The 20134-nt window shown below is 34.2% G+C and overlaps 2 protein-coding genes across 7 annotated transcripts in view; both read right to left on the bottom strand.

The window, feature by feature from the left end:
* Positions 1-428: 428 nt before the first annotated feature.
* Positions 429-8619, bottom strand: LOC104881347 (putative disease resistance RPP13-like protein 1). 6 transcript variants are annotated; one of them, XM_019224133.2, is made up of 6 exons: positions 4561-8605; positions 3252-3611; positions 2650-2718; positions 2432-2509; positions 1711-1858; positions 429-1188 (listed from the first exon to the last, which is right to left on the bottom strand). In XM_019224133.2, the coding sequence occupies exon 1, from the start codon at positions 8573-8575 to the stop codon at positions 4592-4594; it is 3984 nt and encodes a 1327-aa protein (XP_019079678.1). In that variant the 5' UTR covers positions 8576-8605; the 3' UTR covers positions 429-1188; positions 1711-1858; positions 2432-2509; positions 2650-2718; positions 3252-3611; positions 4561-4591. The 6 variants fall into 6 exon arrangements, with proteins under 6 accessions (XP_019079678.1, XP_019079679.1, XP_059597437.1 ...); XM_019224134.2 differs by having other exon boundaries at positions 2432-2506; XM_059741454.1 differs by lacking the exons at positions 2432-2509; positions 2650-2718 and having other exon boundaries at positions 4561-6748; positions 7172-8619.
* Positions 8620-8662: 43 nt separating this feature from the next.
* LOC100249452 (putative disease resistance protein At3g14460) overlaps positions 8663-20134 on the bottom strand; it is a 31004-nt gene continuing 19532 nt past the window's right edge. Inside the window, exon 2 of the mRNA XM_059741455.1 lies at positions 8663-8733. The gene's annotated coding sequence lies outside the window, so the exon portion shown is untranslated. The remainder of the gene's footprint in view (positions 8734-20134) is intronic.

The raw sequence follows: 20134 nt of genomic DNA, 5'->3' as shown, positions 1-20134 counted from the left end.
CTCTGTCTTCCATATGAAAGAGGAAATCTTCTTCTAACACATTGTCTTTATAAATGACTACTTTGAAGAAACAATCCTCTTTACATGACTCTTTACACTTTTCCTGCTCAACCAATTTGTGTTGTTTAATTCTTTCAACTCCACTTCACTCTCACTCTCAAGAACAAAGTTACCATTGTCGAGCATGGCAGCATGAGTAACCCTGGCCCTTTAACAGCCAACTAAGTTCTCTGCAGCTCATATCCTCCTTTGTCAGCGAGTTTGAACTCCCCATTTTTGGTGAGTTCAGTCTTTGTACCCTTCTGCCACTTCTTTATCTGCATACCAAATTATTGTTTGGTAATTCATGTTCACTAATTGCATATAGAACATAATTAGCCCCTGTAAAAAAATAATTAATTTGATCAATCATCTTCTAAGATGGCATGTTACATAAAAGGTAACAAGATTATGCTACTTTTTTAAATTTTTCCTTAGGGTATCAATTTCATAATGTGGGTACAAACTGAAAGTATAGGAACAAGTACATTGATAAAAATTAAAAGAGAAAAATTGGAAATTTATTCAGAGAAGTAGCATCAATTGCCTAGGGAATAAGTGTCTGCAAATGTTGCTCCTTAGTCCCCAGTATGCTTGAAACAAATTGGAGACTGATCAGTTTCTTACAGTATCAGAAGACAGCAACCCAGATATAGCTAACCACACAAAGAGATTGAAGAACACTGAGCTGACAAGTAGTAGTGACCCAACAAGAATCAAGGTAGACTTATCTAGGCCTGTCTGCAAGCCTTTTGCTCTGTCTTCCACAGGAGAGAAGGAATCTCTTTGGCCAACAAATTGTTTGTATAAATGGCTACCGCACAGAACCAATCCTCTTTACAAGACTCTTTAAAATTTCTCCTTGTCAACAGTCTGTCCAATCCGAAGTTCATAATTGGAGATTTGCTAGTCTGTGTTGTTTAATTCTATGAACTCTACTGCATTCTTCTCTGCTTCCCCTTCACCTGCTTGGCAACTGGGCATTGGAAAATTTGGTCTTTAAAATTTGGAGCCAAGAAAGAATGCCAACACAGGCACTCACATCTTAACAACCTCTTCTACTCATCAAACAATACAATAGCTGTTGAATCCACAAATCCAGCTACCACAGCCTCTTGCAGCTGCACTGCAATTGTCATCAGTAATTGCCTGCAGAATAGACTAAGAAGTATTAATGCAGTTCCAACGGTTTGCAGTGTTCTGTTTTCAGTGCTTATATAATCAAAATCAAGTGTTGTCTTGTAGTAATATCACTCCCAAAGTCTCTATCTTCTGATAAGAGGTTAACTTATGTGGAAAGATGGTATCAATGGGATTCTTGAAGCATGCCCAGGCAGAAATAACTAAAGCCATATTTTCAAAAAAATTTGGTTACCAACCAAGAAAAACTTGGTAGAATTAGCATATAATATGTAAAAATTGGAAAATCACCATGTTAATTTGAGCAGGTCATTCAAGTACATGTGGTTTTGGCCTCTTAAATATTCAATCATAGGTACATTCTATATGATTTTAAGCGACTACAAAAGTATGAAAAAGAAAATTATGAGAATGTCAACCAGTGTGGAAACTAATTTCCTCAAGTAACTTCTCTCAATATCATTTTCCTTTGTGACAATATTAAAGACCTATAGTTACAAGTTACAACTTAATTTTCATCTCCGGACTTACCATGTGAACATACTTGAGTCTGATTGTAACTCGACCCAACCAAGCAAGGGCCATCCATAGTTCATACCATTGACGTTGGTTGATGGAATTGAGTCACAGGCTAGTCCAGCTTGAATAATAGTCAAATATGCTCTCAAAATGAACTTTCCTGAGATTGAGAACAAACCTTGTATCATAAAAAGTTCATAAAAATAAATCCGGAGAACATTTAATATAGTCAACAACCAACTCTTTTTCTTCATAAGAGGTGGTGAATTAGCTCATAACATAGAAGAGTAAATTTTCTAAAGCATGAAGATGGGGAATAAGCTCAAAATCATCATTTCTATACAAAATCAGAAAGTTCAATGAGAGAATTGCACTCAACTACTTTAAGATAATGACAACATCAATATAAAAAACAGGACCACAAAAGTCTTATAGTCAAGACAATTTAATTACAATATTCGTTGTGGGAATTTTGCAGTATAGACCTTCATTTAGACTTGGACTTTTTAATTTTCTTTATGAATAAACAATTGGCTCCTGCTCAAATGAAAAATGAGAACCAATGCTCATAGTCACAGACAGAGGTGTAGGCATGGCAATACTAATTTTGCAAATGATCATTTGGTCATAGTCAAAACCTAAGAAAAGCCAAAAGAAGAACAATAGAACATCAAAATTGGGACAAAAACATGTGTAGCAACTACATAACAAAGATTTGTGTCAATCTGCTCACCTTTTGAAGGTGGTCCATTGGGTTAGTGCAAAATAGACTGACTTTTTTTTTACAGGGGCCCTCAATCAGTGCTGGCTACTGAACCAGAAGAGAGTTCAGATAACTAAAAAATTATATAAATTCAATACCATAAAATACCTCACATAAAAATGTTGCTTTTAGAACTATAGTTTTCCAAATGTTCTCAAATTTAAAAATACATTGGCATAAATGTTTACCTCATATATTTTTCCATGGTCATATCAAACATTGTTCTCATAGTATGTCTTCTATGCTGATCCTTGTTACTTAATATGAGACACAGAAAAGAAAAAAGTAGTGATCAATTTATTTTGATATCGAAGGAAGCAAAGTCATAACATGTACATTACATATGTAGCCAACTAAGTACATATTATGATGTGGGTAAGATTCAATACATATTTCAATAACCATGAATTACCTAAAAATGTATCCACATGTTTTTACAGGGGATAAATACACAAGTAGCTAAGAGTCATCTCTACCCATTCCGAAAGGTAAATTGATGGTGTCATGAAAATATGATAACTGACTTCTTTAAAATATGAATTACCATGGGTCAATCTTTCTTTACTTCATTAGAAAATTCTTAAAAAAGAAAAAAGAAAAAAAAAGAAAAAGACAAGATTGAGTATGCTGCATAACCAAATTCCCAATAAGAAGACTAGAAAATGAGTTATGGAGACATGCAACTGTAGAGATTGTTAGAAATTTTGAAACATGAGTACTTGGGCAGCTACATTATGAATTGGAACTTAACTTTTCTAAAGAAAATAGGTTTAAGCATAGAACAAATTACCTGACTGTATATTGATGTAGTACCATTTTCATTAAAATAACAGACCATTGATCACTATTTTTAGAGTTGAGAGAGGGCAATTGCATATATACAAGATCAATGGATTATGTTCCCTCTGGAACTCGATTTTGCTTATCAATAGCCCGTGTACCACATTCTTCTCTGCGCCACTTCATCTTCTTGGCAACAGGGCAATTGAAAAAATTTCGTCTTTAGAATCTGTATCCAAGAAAGAATACCCATACAAGCAACAATCTGAACAACCTCCCATCTTCATCAAGCAATACAATGGTTGTTAAATCCACAAATTCCACTACCATGGCTACTGATGTCTATGCTGCAAATGTCATCAGAAATTTCCTGCACGAAAGACCAAGAAGAAGCATTTGTTTTTAAAATCAGAAGCTTCTATATATAGTAAAGCATCTTATACAAATTGTATAGATTTACCTTGTATCTTTAAAACTTACATTTTAAAAAATTTTAAAATTTGAGAGAATAAGAGCCTGTTAGACAAAGTTCTTAAAAATAATTTTTCGTTTTTAAAAATAGAAAACAGTTTTAAAAATTTAATAACATTGTTTGGTTATTCTTCTCAATTTCCCGTTTTTAAAAACAAAGTAAAATAAAGAATAACTTTTAGAGAAAAAGTAAAAGTTATTTTCATCTGTTTTTTAAAATAATAGAAAAACACATGCATTCTATTATTTCTCTTCTACATAAAATTATCATTTGTTTTTAAAAAAAATTGTTTCATAATTAAAAACAAAATTATTTATCTTTAATTAATATATAATTGTGTATTTAATTTTTATTTTTTCATAAGACTTAACTTGAATTTGATTTCATATTATTATAAATTAATTTTATAAAATAAAAGTAATACATTGTTTTTAAAAATAATACAAATTCTTTAACCTAAACAACATTATTGTTTTTTGTTTTAAAAAACTATTTTTTTAAACATCTTGCCAAACATTCTAGTTTATAAAAATATTTTAAAAAACTGTTTTTTTTTGTTTTTTAATTTGAAAACAATTCTTAAAAACAAATTTTAAAAAACACCACCAAATGAGCCCTAATTTTTTTTTGATACCTTGATTGTTTTAAACAGTTTTTAAAATTATTAATTTTTCAATGTAAGCCTTTAAGAGTTAAAATACAAAAGTTACTGTCACTTAATTTTAGGCTTAACAATGTAGGAGATTTAAGTGGAGGCAAGGAATTAAGCAGATATATTCTTGAGATTAGAAATTTGGGTGGAACATCAATTTTGTAAAGAAATTAAGTTTAAGCACACAACAATTACCTGCCCATGTGTTGGTGCACTGCCACTCCCATTAAAATAGCACCCAATTGATCTCTATTTTTGGAATGTGAGATATATAACGCCATTCTTGCCCTTTCTCGAATTGGAGCCGTTGTTCCAGTGGAGGACAATCGTAGACGTCCAGATGAGAGAGGGAGCCTGGCAGTCTCTCTTTTGTCAAGTATTGGAGCTTAGGGCAATCCGAGAGAGTTAAGGTTTCAAGAGTGGTGAGGTGGTGAAGACCCGCTTCTGTCAAGGATTGGAGCCTTCTGCACGACCAGATTTCTAATTTCTTGAGAGAGATAAGGCGTTGAAGAACAGATCCTGTCGAGAATTGGAGCTCAGGGCAGTTCTCGATCCATAATTCTCGAAGAGAGGTGAGTTGTTGAAGCCCCTTGTTGTCAAGAGACTTGAGATTTGGAAGACCCCAGATTGAAAGATGAGTTAGAGAAGAGGGCAGCAGACACTCCTTGGGAAATAATTCCACGCCTTCACATCCACCATTGATTGTGAAATGAGTAAGAGAGGTCAGTCTCTGCAAATCCAAGTCCATCTGTGACGTGAGTTGGTTGCAGCCCCGTATTTCAAGTTTCCGTAGGTTGGAAGGCAAACCCTCTCTGTGCAACAACAATTCTGGACAATACTCTAAACACAGTTTCTGCAGAGATGAATGGGTGTGCGCCAACAATTTGAGATTGGAGCAATTGCAAATCTCATGGCACATCAAATCGAGAGCGGGCAATTGGATGTATACAAGATTAGGGCACCCATCGATTTTCAATTGACGAAGAGATGTGGGATCCCCCTCTGAAATCGAGATGCAGAGCTCCTCAAGCCCCTTAAGACCATCCATTTTGAAATAAGTCAACCTGGGAAAGATGTCCAATATTGAGAAGGACAACGAGAGAGAATCACAGGTACCGCCATTGATTGATAGATTTTCGAGAACCGGGTGATGGCATCTGAACAACTCAGGTAGAAGAAGGTCCAATTTGGTACAATCAGAGATTGATAGCGATTTCAATGTAGTGGGTAAGCCAACTTTGTTTGGGGATCTGTAAAAAGAGCAATCACAAATTTCCAAACTGTACATGTTGGTTTGCAGGATTTCCTCCTCTAGTAGAGACTCCACAGAATCACATTTTCTAATGTAGAGATAGTGGGGTACCAGTGGAAGTTGCTTCAACTGAGAGACGTCTGAAATTTCAATTTTTGAAGTTTGACTAGCTGTGAACCCACAAGTTTGCCTTTTCAACTGTAATTCACGAGCAGCAGGAACGTTGAGTGTAGGCACAAGCAGTTGCGGACAATCTTTAAGGTTAAGTTCCTGCAATGAAGAAAGGTGCATTGGTAATTCCCCAGAGAATTTGCGACACCGCCATATAGAAAGCTTCTGGAGACCAGGGAATTCTCCACATATGCCTCCACAACATAACCATTTCTCCCAATTGGACATATCTTCAAATGATAGAGTTTGCAGGGATGGGAAGGAGGGATGAAGCGAGGAAGAAGAATTCCCATAAAACTCACTACCCACCATCACTACTCCACTCATTTTTGAGATCTTTATATGTTCAAGACAAGGTAGCTGCCCCAGTGGCGGCAATGTTGAGCAATTCCCACAATTCGAAAGCTGAAGGGACACGAGATTTGAAAATGATCCGTCTCCAAGCCAATCTGGAAATGTTAGACCAGGATACCCTCCAATGGACAGTTTTTTTAAATTTTGATGAGGTGATAACCTGTTGAGAATTTCATCTTGTATAGCATCATGACTAATCTCGTAACTCCAATTCAAGGATAACTCATCAAGGTATTTCTTATCCTTCATATTCGCCTGCAATGCATCCTCAACACCCACCACATTCTCCATTTTTGAAATTTCAAGTCTTCCTTGAATCTCTGAAAGCTTCCACAATTCTCCAAATCGGAATCCACTTTCTTTGCCCACAATAAAATTAGGCAATTTATGCAAACTTTTTAATTGATCTATATCATTTGGCATTTCTTTCAATGAAGTAGACCCGCTAATATCAAGATAGCACAAATTAATCAACTTCCCCATTTTCGAAGGCAATTCAAGAAGAAGGGGACATTTACTCAGCATCATTGTTTGTAAATTGCACAAACAACATATTGATTCAGGCAATCTTTTAATCATTGTTGTAGAGAGATCCAAGTAGCGCAACTGTTTTAAATCGTGTATTGAATCAGGCACATCTGTTATGCAGTATTCACACAATGACAATACGCGCAAGGATTTAAATTTTGGTAATATATTTTGTAAAACTCTTGTACTCAACGAATAAAAAGGATGGTGCCATAATGTCTTCACCTCTAAGATTGTTCTGAGATGTTTGGCTTCACAAACAGGCTCAAAAGTTTCAAATACAACTGCCCAGTCATCGTCACTTTTAAAGTGGAGAAAATGGCGAGCCTTATCAGATATTTTTTGCACCTTATAATCTTCCAATCGAATGCAAAATTCTTGGGAGATATGTTGAGCCAAGTCATGTATTAAATCATGCATTACAAAGCATGATTTTTCTCCTTTAATACATTTTTGAAAGAATGACTTTGCTAAAAGTTCATTAAAATATGAATCACCTACCTCTTCCATTCTTCTGTTACTTTGTCCTGAGTGTAAAAGCCCTTCTGCCATCCATAATAGAATCAGCTTCTCTTTGTCAAATTCATAATCCTTGGGAAAAATTGAACAGTAAGCAAAACAACGCTTCACAGGAGGAGAGAGATGCTGATAACTCAATCTAAGAGATGGAAGAATTTCATGATCAGTCTGAGAATGCCATGTTTTGCTATTCAAAATATCTTCCCATTCTCTTCTTTCGGGCTTAGAGTACAAGAGACTCCCGAGTGCTTTCATAGCCAAAGGCAATCCTTGGCACTTCTTCACAATCTCTCTGCCTATGGGTTCAAGCTGAGGATAAGCGCAGGGGTCTCCACTTGGAAATGCAAGTTTTGTAAATAGGGACCAACTATCTTCAGGGCTTAATGTTCCCAGCTGATGAGTATGGATTGCACGCATGACTTTTGCAACAGTTTCGCTACGACTGGTCACAACAATCTTGCTTCCCTGGGCTGCAGCGTGGAGTGGAGTTCGTAGTCTATCCCAACTTTCCCAATGAAGAGACTCCACATCCCAGACGTCGTCGAGAACGAGCAGAAATTTCTTGTTGCCAAGGTTGTCTTTGAGTTGACGTTGAAGCAAATCTAGGCTGTGATCGGAAGTAGGTCTACAACCGATTGCCTCAAGAATTGATTTGGTTACACCGATAAGAAGAAACTCCGTGGAAACACAGACCCATGCTTTCAGGTGAAAGTGTTCCTTCACTCTGTCATCGTTATAGAGAAGCTGAGCGAGTGTGGTCTTGCCGCTGCCGCCCATGCCCACTATGGACATCACATCTATGACGTTGTTGGCTGCTGCAGTTTCCTTGTCAGAAAGCAACCACTTCACCAACTCCTCCTTAATTTCACCCCTGCCGTACACGAAGGAGTCATCCACCAAAGAAGAGGATGGTAATTTTGGTGACAGTTTCTCACCATCACCTTCTTTCAGCTCAAGCTCAACTTTTTCTTTTGCTATGTTTTCAAGTCTGGTCATCAAGCCCTTGACCCTGGACTCCATGCTTTGGTTGGCAAAGGGAGCCTTAACCCTGGTAGAGAACTTGTTCCACACCTGATAAATTCCGCCAGTTTGGACCTCAGCAGCTTCTATCTCGCACCGCAAGGCTTCGGTAGCGATCTCGTCCAACAGGTCCTCCGCATGATACACAACATCCTTAACTTGGACCAGCCACTCTTTGACCAGTGGGTCTGAAAATTGCTTCACCTCCGCATCATTGAGCGCTTTGTGGACAACCAGCAATTTCCTCTTAAAGTCGGTGAGGAGTTCTTGGCTAAGCTTCTGTCCCCGGATGAAGTTGACGAGCTCCGGAGAAGCCAACTTGTCGAATAGAACTTGAAGAGAAGCCGAGAGGAGTGCGTCCGCCATTGCAAAAGGAATTCAGCGAGATTGAATACAGGAAAAATGAAGGTAAGCGGAATGCAGAATCACAGCAGCAAACAGCAAAGTGAAGAGTAAAGACTGGTCTCTTTTGCCAAGGGCTTGAACTTGAAGGAATCATTGATGGTGGTGGACCCAGATGCAGACTTTTTTGCCAAACACAATAATTGAGTGGTGACCGGTGAGTAAAAGAAAGCAAAGGGGAAAGCAAAAGCGCAAAAATAAGCTGATGCCAGACTCTAATGAGTAAGGTGGGTAGAGCTTTCCAAACAGAAAGCAAAAGCCACAAAGCATGTACCAGCTTTTTTATTTGTTTCCTCTTAATTATTTTTCTTTTTAATATACTCATTTCTTTTTCTACTACTATTATTATTATTATAACAGACGAATATTTGTTTCAACATTAATATTCCTAATATTATTACTTTCATTTTTTGTAGTAATAATAATTTCAATATTTATGTTAATACTATTATTTTTAATAATTATAAATAGTATTGCAATTCTACAATTACTATCATTATTTTTATTGCTTATAATTATTATTAATAGAATTTATTAATACATATATATATATATCCAATCACAATTACAATTCATTCACAAAATAATTAATTATAAAACATTGTAGTCACATTAATATTTAATAAAAATGTAGGTATAAGCACAAGATCGAGGAGATATTTTGTTTTCATTTTGTATTTCTAGGTTTGAAAGAAGCGTATTTTATAATTTTTATATAACATATGTCTCTATTTTTTCTTTTCTGTTTTATTTGTTGAAATTTTATTCCTTAAAAGTTAAAACCAAATTAAAAGGCATGGTAAAATAAGTATTCAAGCTTAACTTGGAATTACAAGAATCATTTTCAATAATTAGCATTTTTATTTTTAAAAAGTAATGACTAAAATTAAGATTTAATTATGATTATAAATTTGTTGCTTTTTACGTTTCCATAATGATATTGTTTTTTACATATTAAATTTTTGGATTTTTATGTGACTTTTCTTTAATTGGGGTGTGTAAAAAAGAAAAAGAAATAATCTTATTTCCATCACTGTTTGGAGTTCTTTTTTTCCTATTATGAATTTGAAAATCAAATTAAAAATGCTTTTGATAATGTTTCTATTCAAACGTTATGTTTAGCTCTCAAAAATATTAAGAAAAGAAAAAAATATCAAAAAAATAATTTTTTATTATACTATAAAAAAATATTAAAAAAAAAAAAATTAAAATTAATAAAAAAAATTATATATTTCTAAATTATTTAATTTTTATATAAATGAGTTAAAATAAGTTTGAAATAGTAAATAAAAATAATTTATTAATTTTTAATCTATTTTTTATTTTCTTTTATTTTTTATTTCTTTTTACTTTTCCTTTACATTTTTTTTCCCATACATTTTCTCTCATTTTTCGGAAATCAAACATAATTGAAGTGTTTATAGTAGAAGTGTTTTTTCTAAAAATGATTTTAGAAGAATCACATATCAAATATTAATTTTTCAAAAAATATTATAAGTAATTTTTTAATACTAAAAGTGGTTTTTTAGATTTTTAATAATATTTTTAAAATTTTGTCAAATACTTCTCTTTTTCATAAAAAGATCGAAATACTTTTAAAATTATTGTTAAATCAACTTTAAGAATATCGAAACTATCAAAACATACTATTTGAAAATCATAATAAATATTATGTGAATGATCCAAGTGGGCATGGATTTTCCTTTCTTTTCTTTTATTTTATTTTTTGTAACCCGGAGTGTTGGGTTGAAGTTGATATTAACACAAAAGGCCTCATTTTTGGAATTTAATTAACACAAAATTTCTTTTCAAGTTGATATTAATATAAATAATCTTATGGAGTCCATTATTGGGTTTTCTGCAAACATACTTCTTTCATTGAATCAATTTTGGTAGGTGGTGGACCCAAGATTCGGACCATTTATTTTTTTCTTTTATTATTATCAATTTGGTGGAGTTGGTGGGTAGATTGGTGGAATCGGATAGTGCCAAAAAAGCAAAAGCATCCTAGGCCCAATAGGATGATGCCTACCATTCCTTCTTTTCCACTTTTATTTTTTGAAATTTTAATCCTTCCACTGGACTTGACAACCATCTTAAAATAATTATTCGGAGCTATTGATTTAAAATAATAAGAATCATTTTTAATATTTTTTTTAAGAAAAAATAATTATTGTCCTAGACTCTATTTGATTATAATTTCAAAAAATATTTTTAATTTAAAAAATATTTTTAAAAATATAAAAAATTATTTATAATATTAAAAAATCACTTATTATGTTTCCTAAAATAACACTCGAGTGCTGATTCTACTCTCCAACTTGTCAAGGAGTTCATGGCTGAGCTTTTGTGCTGGATGAAGTTGATGACCTCCGGAGAAGCCAACCTGTCGAATAGAACTTGAAGGGAAGCCGAAAGTGCGTCCGCCATACCTGTTGACTGCAAAACTGAAGGCTGGTCTCTATTGCCACAATGCATAAGGCTTGAAGGAATGATTGATGGTGATGGACCCAGATGAAACACCATAATTGAGTGGTTAGTAAAACAAAGCAAAGGGGAACCAAAGGCCAAAAAAGCTGTGGTGGACGCAGATGCTGACTTTTTTGCCAGACACATTGCCTTGTGACTTGTTAGTAAAACAAAGCAAAGGGAAAAGCAAAAGCAGAAAAAGCAAAAAAATTTCTCTAAAATATCTATTAAAGTGTCCCACATTTCTAGACGGAATATATATTTTTTTTAATAAAAAAATTATTATATAGATTATTTTCTAAATTTATGTATAAATGTAATTAGATTTTTTATAAAATAAAAAGGCAAAGGATTAACTAATGACAACCACATACAATTTAATAATTAATTAATTAATTAACTAATATTAGGTTAATTCAGACTCAAATTATTTGGCCATCAGAGTCATGAAAGCATAAAAAAGAAGCTAACAGCAAAAAGGGTGCATACAATAAAACCAAAATTATGTGGTATTCCTTCAAGGATCTTAACTCTAAAAAGCATTAAAATTTTGGAGATCCGAATAGGATTCAAGCAACTTGCAAAGAAATTTCCCATATGAAGTTGGTAATTATAAGGAAAAGAAAATTTTTAATGGAAGAAGGATCGGACTGGAAGTAATTGTTTGAAGTCGTCAACATCATGACAAAGTTGTTGGTTACTATGGGGCTAAGAGAAATTATTTTTTGAAACATTAGATTAAATACCAACCTCTTATTTCGTTATCATGAAAAGATGGCGACAAGAAAATTTAGGCTAACTAGTAGATAGGTTTAATCGCATGGTCCAAATTAAGATTGAAATAAGAATGCAAGTTCCGTGTCCACAACATGCTTTCATACCGCTGATATATGAAACCACAGGTGGTTTTCTAAGTTTTGAATCTTCCAAAAGCTTGATAGACTTTTGGTAGGGTTGCCAAAATTTCTATATAGATAGAGTTCACAGTTGGTTTTGAATTTTCAAAACACTTAGAAAAGAGACCTTTTGCATCAAGTACTCGCCAATTTTTCAATACCTGTAAAGTTGAGAACATGGGTTGGTGAATCATGTTACATCAACTGGAAGAGAAAAAGACCTTCTTGGTGCTCACCTACCACCTTGAAATTTATAACCATGGTGTAACAACCTGACTTTTGGGTTAAAATGACCCATTTACACAAAAAAAAAAAAAAAACATATATGATAACCACTTTATGAAACTTATGTTTAAATTAGCCTTTTTGATGCCACATAGGAGTCATGTCATAGAAACAACCCATTTACACCAAAAAAAACATATATGATAACCACTTTATGAAACTTATGTTTAAACTAGTCTTTTTGATGCCATCGTAGGAGTCATGTCATAGAAACATATCTTTTTTTTCATAATTTTAGTTAAAGTCTCAATTAACAACTGATGCTTCATTTTTAAATTAAAGTCGTAATTGCCAACTGAGACTTTATTTTTTAATTGAAGCCTCAATTGACAACTGAAACTTCATTTTTTAACTAAAACCTCAATTGCCAACCGAAGTTTCAATATTTTTTTAATTTAAAATTTAATTAAAAACTATTAAATTACAATTTATTATTTAAATTAAAAATATACTCTTTAATAATAAATTAATCATCAACCCATCACCTCATCAGTGTCAGCATCATTACAGCCCCCTACCTTTTTATCCCTACGATTAGTACAGTCACCTATCTCTTCAGACCTACCATCAGTGCAATTCCTTATCTCTTTAGACCCATCACCAGCTACCTCTTCAGACCCACTATTAATACAACCCCCTATTTGTTTAATTTCAATAATAAGTTGTAATTTAATAATTTTTAATTTAATTTGAAAGTAAAAAAAAAAAGATATTAATTGAAGGCTCAGTTGATAACTATGGTTTAAAAATATCCTATTATTTCGATAAAAATAAAATTGTCATATTACACATAAATTAATATATTAAAAAACAACAAATTGAATATCTTAAATTAATAAATTATACAAGTTTATATCTTATTTATATGTTATTTAAATTTATTATTTTAAAATTATTAATTCATTAATAAATAAAATATTCATTTATATTATCTTTTATTTATCAATTTATATTTGTTAAAGTAATACTAGATTCTTAAGTTTAAATATAAATAATTTATTATTAAAGTATATATTTTTAATTTCAATAATAAATTATAATTTAATAGTTTTTAATTAAATTTTAAATTTAAAAAAAAATAACTGAAGCCTCAATTGACAATTGAAGTTTTAGTTAAAAAATGCAACCTCAGTTAACAATTAAGGTTTCAGTTAAAAAATAAAGTCTCAATTGACAATTGTGACTTTAGTTTAAAAATTGAAGCTTCGGTTGCTAATTGAGGCTTTAATTAAAATTATAAAAAAATATATATATTCCTATGACACTTTTCCTATGTGACACCAAAGAGATTATTTTGAACATAAGTTTTATAAAGTGATTAGATGTTATATTTTTTATTTTATTTTATAAATGGGCTATTTTGACCCAAAACTCGTAGAACCCTTGTTCGTACAATTAGAACAAGAAAATGAGACCATACAAACAAAGAAAACACTATAAGAACAAACATATGTTCAACTGAAGTTCATGATATATAGAACTTCCAAGATTACAAAAAAGAGTAGGTGCATATACACTGTCTTAGGGATGTGTAGTTTCAAAAGGTTGAACTAAAGGGGAAAGGACAAGGGGGCACAGGAGCTTCAACGACTCTTTCAAGCATCAGTATGACCATTCCCATGTAGGGCATCGAAGAAGGGTCCTCTTGGATGCACCAAAGGGCAACCATCACTATCCACTCCAGCATCGCCATCTCATTTCTTGCTTCCATCATCATTCTTCACTAGCTTATCCAATCTGTGCCCTCTATAGCAATCATAAGCTCAATCAGTTAGTATTGCTTCCTCGTCATTTTCCGGCTGTGAATGTTGAAAAGCACAGAAATGGAAACAAGGACACAGAATTTGCAATTGAAACTTAGGGCAGTTTCAATAGTCTGAACTAAAGGGGAAAGTACATGGAGGCACAGAAACATCAACCATGCCTTCAAGCATCAGTGTGACAATTCTCATGGAAGGTCTTAATGAAGGGTCCTCTTGCATACACCAAATTGCTACCACCACTAACCTCTCCAGCCCTCCTCATGTCATTTCTTGCCTCATCATCAGTCTCCACAAGCATATCCAATTGGTGACCTCTATAGCAATCATAAGCCAATCAGGAAGGATGGCTTCCTCTTCATTTTCTGTTTGGAAATCAATGCACATCCTGCAACAAATGATCTCCAGTAACATGACCCCCATAACTATAAGCGTCTATTTTTGCTGTAATTGACTTGCTTCTGAACCATTCTGACACAAGTCCCTCTGATGGTTATAAGTGCCTGAGTTTCATCACTCATCACAAGCTTTGTCAATCCAAAATCGGAAATCCTTGCTGTGAATGAATCATCCAGAGGACATTTTGAGGCATGATGTCACAGAGGATGATCTGTGTGCTACACTCCTGATGTCACAGAGTACATCAGCACTCTTGCAATCCCAAATCTCATTCGAAAGTGGATATTTCTTCTTCCAGAAGGTCCCTTCTTTAATTTAAGGACAGCAACCACACAATTGTAGTCATATACATAAGATATTCAGCAGAGGTCTTCACCTAAGCATTCTATCTTCTCAAAGTTTGCAGTGGCAGTTCAAACTATGTTAAGACTTTTCTTGTTAGTCCTCTGGGTTTGAACCTTCTCCTTGTTCACCTTTTTGTACTATGTTCAGCTTACAGCCATGCATTGGGCTTGTTGTATGGATCAACAAGGGAAAACCCAAAAAGGGACTCACAAACTGGTCTTCCATTTGAGTCAGGTATGCAGTAACTGTTAAAGCCACAACTCTCAGTTTCCCACCTCCCAAATCTCCCTGAATCTCAGAGCAAATGTCCTTTGGGTGTATTAGGACTGAACCCAGCTTCTTTTGCTCTGGAGCTTGGGCGAGTATATTTTCTGAAAACTCCATCAAAATCCAGCATTTCCCAGTAGTAGTAATCTCTGGTTGAATCTGCACTTCCTGACTTGAGGTTAGCACTCCCTCTGTTTCGTAGAACAACATGAAGGTCATCCGAATCATCAAAAATCACCCATTCATTAGAATTGCTGCCATTTCCAGATTAAAGGTGTTAAGCACAAAATTTCCATCAGGCAGCAGACGAGGCTGGAACCTTCCCTTCGAGTAGTTGCCTTCATCTTACTGAAAAGACGCAACGCCACCAGTTTCTAATATTTGAGTTGGCAAGATTGTATCAAGCATGGCGGCGTAAACAACCCCATTAACACCAGACCCAGCTTTCCATATGACTTGGTCCTGACCATCAAGTGTTAACTGACCATCAATCATAAGCTCTACTTCATATTCCAATTTTTTTTCCAGGGATTTTGTCAACCAGATAGTTAGCCTGCTAGTGGACGAAATCCAAAAGCCAAGACCCTGATGGCAATTTCCATGAAAATGAGCAATCAGAAGCCAGAAGAGACAATCCTAAACTAGCATTATACTTGGTTTCAGCCACAGCAAGAAATGGTAGAACAAAGAGAAGCAAGAGGCATCCATGGCCAACAACAGGAAAATCCATGTTGGTATAGAGAATTTGGAGAAATTGTTCAAATTATACCACACTTTTTAAGACGAAAAGAAGGTTGATTGCAGAGACCCTATGATCAGATTTGAAGAGTACACCAATGGAAAGTTACTGAATCCATTATCAAGCTAATTACCTATCAATATCTAAGGCTTGATTTTCCATTTTTAGTAGAAAAAAACTGTTCTGAGACAGTCATAGAAGTCAATAGTTTTCTTATTGATGGAAAACAAACAATTAAAGATATGTCATAAATTCTTGTTTGGAACTCAATCTTGAAAAAAAGTTTGTGGTTTATTTCCTTGTAAAGGAGTTCTAGCCTTTTGCATAAATCAATGTTTTGGTCTTCCAGGTGGATCATATTTTTTGATATCTAGAATCCACCAAGGTATGTAGTAAGGCATTTATCCTAATTGGGGTTGAAACAAACCTGAATGATATAAATCTACCCTCTATCTTACATCACTTCAATACTGAAGATACCCAGAACTCAGAACCTCGCCAAGCTAGAAGCAATTGGATTAACTCAACTACAAGAAATTTTTTTTTTATCACATAATTGGTTGATTCCTTACAAACAAAAAAGTGGCTCTTGACAGAAAATGATTAGGAAGGCATGCAAGCAACAAATACAAATTAAATATAATGTAAGATTTTCATGGATTAAAAAAAATACAGGGCAAAATAGTATATATTATTTCAACCAGTGAACATATGTAAATGTTGTATTCTATTCCATAAGGGAAACACTCTATACTCAGTAGCATAAACAAGCCCAGAAAGCCACTTATCTCTTTCTTTTTTGCTTTTTTGCCTATTCTCATCTCTTATGACCAGAAGTGCTAAGGATGATATAACCTCACCAAATAAGTTAGAAACCAGCCAATCTAGCAGATTCAGTAGCCGACTTGCTCTCAATCTTCTTTGAGTCACCAATAAGTTGGGCATTATGCCTCCAACAGTGGGTCTGGAAATATTAGATCTGGCAGCAGGGGTGGCTATAAAACTCTCCTTTCCAAAACACCAAGTTTCAGGGCCAGAAGTTGCTTCTGTGGCTGGTTTGTTGTGATGACCATTTTCTGGTCCTAAACACTATCCTTATCCCTGGAAAGAGGCTGCTGCTGTTTGGGCTTGTCACCAAAAGCCTGCCATGGCTTAGAGTCTGGTCGGGGGAATCAGATTTTCTGCGCTGGAGTTTCCAGACTGTTGCTTCAATCTTTTCTCTCTGCTGTTATGAGAAGAGAAAATATCAGAAAAATGAATCGATGGAAGAAATTGTTTGAAATCCAATAGGCATGTGTGAGAATAGGAGATGATACTGGAGGAGTAGCAGTTGACTGAAGTCCAGTCGGGGTTCAGTTTTTCAAAGCATCTCTGTTGGGTGATGGAGTTCAAGCAGCAAGAGCTTGCATGAGTTCCTGTATCTTCTTCAATCCCCATTTCTTCAAGCTTCTTCTAGTGCTTATGATTGGTGGAGGTGCTTCCATAATCCATCAGGGTCCGATGGAAGATTCTCAGCTTTTAAGTCTCTGAATCATACAATTAAGAAAATGAAGAATGTCGAATAAGACAATACAACTTTGTGGGCAGGACCGCAAAATGAAGGAATAGTGGGAATATCAATTAAGAGCATAATAAATGACAAAACTACCATATGGCAACACAACAAAAAATGATTATTGTTGTTTACCTCACATGTTTTTCCATAGTAATAACCAAACTATGTTTCTCATAAGAAGTCTTCTATGCCCATCCTGGTTGCTTATGATGAAATACAAAAAGGTAAAGAAAAAAAACAAGAAGTAGTGATTGATTTAGTTCGATATTGAAATGAACAAAGTCATAACATGAACATACACAAGTATGATATCCTAAAAACAATTTGCAAAAATCCCCAACTATTTATCCATATATTATGCCAATATTATTTACACACATTACTTTAATTCCAAGCATATTTCAAAAACCATAAATTACCTAAAATGTATCAACAAATAGAGTTTGCTGCATGGCCAAATTCCCCACAATAGGACTAGAAAATTATTTCTGTAGAAACAAATTGAGAAGATTGTGAGATTTGGATTGCAAAAGGAGGTCAAGACCTTTTCAATGTAGAAGGTTTAAGTAATTTTGTCTATTAAACAGTGATCAGATGTTTTTAGGCCATTGAGAACATGAACAAAAATAAAGAAAACCTTTTTGCTTTAGTGAAAAATAAGACATTGAAAGGAAATGCAATCATAAATCTTGCAATTTTGTATATTGCAGATTTAATTCTCCACTTTTATTACATTGGAAAGAGAATAGCAGCAAGAAAAGACCAAGCAATCAAAAGTACTTACTGCCAAAGCACAATACATCCCTGGTTTCTTCCATGACTGTATAAGAGAAAATAGACCAAGAAAGTGAGAAAAAAACCGAAGCATCCATGGTTTTCCATAGTTATCAAGTGGTTCACTTGGCTTAGGCACACTGCCAAATAAAAACAGAGCATGAAAATGAGAGTACCATTAGAATATGGCAACTATTTGTATCAAAATGTGAGCACTTTGGTTCAATCCTCCTCCACTTCTCTTCAATATTTGTTTCAGAGTTGAAGCCTCGAGAAAAAGAAAATCTCTAGCACACCCCTGCCACCATTAAAAAAATCAGCCATGGAAAACATACATAAAATTCCTCACCTAACGTTGACATGGACTCAAACTATCTGAAGCTAACCTAAATTCATGGAGATGAATGGCCAATCAAGCGAAGAACGTGCCTGTGTGATGTTCAGTTGATCATCTGGAGAAGCTTGGATCGTGTCCATGATTAGATCTGTCACATAGGAGCTGTATGTTGGTAATTGTCAAATGCGGTAGTTTCCATTTGAGATAATAGATGGTGAGAAATATATAGTCGGAAAAATAATAAAGCACATAACCTGATATTCTATTGATTGATTCACCCATTCAAAAATCATTAGAAAGACTGGAAATATAGAAGAGCAAATTTTCTAATTCAAGGAGATGGTATATAAGCTCAGAATCATCATTTATATACAAAATCAGGAAGTTTAATGAGGGAATTGCACTCAACCACTTTTAAGATAAGAACATCGAAATGGATAACAAAGCTTCAAAAAAGTCTTAAAGTCTTAAAGTCTAGATCAATTTAATTGCAATATTCTTCTCGGGAGTTTCACAGTATGAACCTCCATTAAGACCTGGACTCTTCAATTTTCTTTTCAAATAAACAGTTGACTTGGATAAACAATGAGAACCAATGGCCATGGTCACTTACACAATTGTATGCATGACCATGACAATTCTGCTAATGAGAAGCTAGCACAAGAAGACTACCACCTCAAGGATCCATGTCAATGATCTCAATGATCATCTGCAGGGCAACAAAAAATATACAGAAATTCCAACTCATAGTCAAGATCTAAGAAATTCCAAAAGAAGAACAAAACCATGTCAAAATTGTGAAAAAAACAAATTCAGCAACTGCCTAACAAAAATTTATGTCTTTCTACTAACCTTTTGAAGTTGGTCCACTTGGTTATTGCCAAATAAACCGCCTTTCGTCATAAGGACTCCAAATAAGCTTGGGCTGTTAAACCAAAAGAGTGTTTAAACAAATAAAAAATTGACCAATTCAGTACCATAAAATACTTCATATAAAATTATTAGTTTAGAAATTGCAACTTTCTAAATGATCCTAGATTTAAATATACATTAGCATAAAATTGCAGTTGTTTACCTCGCATATTTTTCTATTGTCATAATTGAACTTTGTTCCTCATAAGAAGGCATCTATGTTCATACTGGTTACTTAATATGGAACATGTATAGAAAAGAAAAAGAAAAACAAAAACAAAAAGTTAGTGATTAATTTAGTTTGACATTGACTGGAGCAAAATCACAACATATGCATATGCAAGTATATTATCCTCAAAACCATTGGCAAAAGGCACCAAGTACCCAACTAAGAACATACTTGAATAAACATGAATTACCTAAAAATGTATCCACATGTTCCTATGCAACATAAATACCCAAATGCTTAGTATCATCTTTGCCCATTCTAAAAGGTAAATTGAAGAAGTCAAGGAAATATGATAATTGGCTGTGTTAAAATACAAATTACCTGGGATCAATCTTCCTTCCCCCCCCCCCCCCCCCTCCCCCTTCTTTTTTTCTCTTTCTCTGTTGGAGAACTTCTGAAATCAAACAAATAGAGTTTGTTGCCTGCCCAAATCTTCAACAACTGGACCAGCCAATAACTTGTGTAGATGTACAATTCTTCAAGAGTGTCAAGCAGATTAAAAGCCTTTGAATGCAAAAAGGAGGTCAAGACATTAACAATGTAGAAGATTTAAATA

The sequence above is a fragment of the Vitis vinifera genome, chromosome 13 (assembly GCF_030704535.1).
Source record: "Vitis vinifera cultivar Pinot Noir 40024 chromosome 13, ASM3070453v1".
Classification (NCBI taxonomy): Eukaryota; Viridiplantae; Streptophyta; class Magnoliopsida; order Vitales; family Vitaceae; genus Vitis; species Vitis vinifera.
The sequence above is the reverse complement of the archived record's forward strand: the minus strand, read 5'-3'. Positions and strand labels throughout refer to the sequence as shown.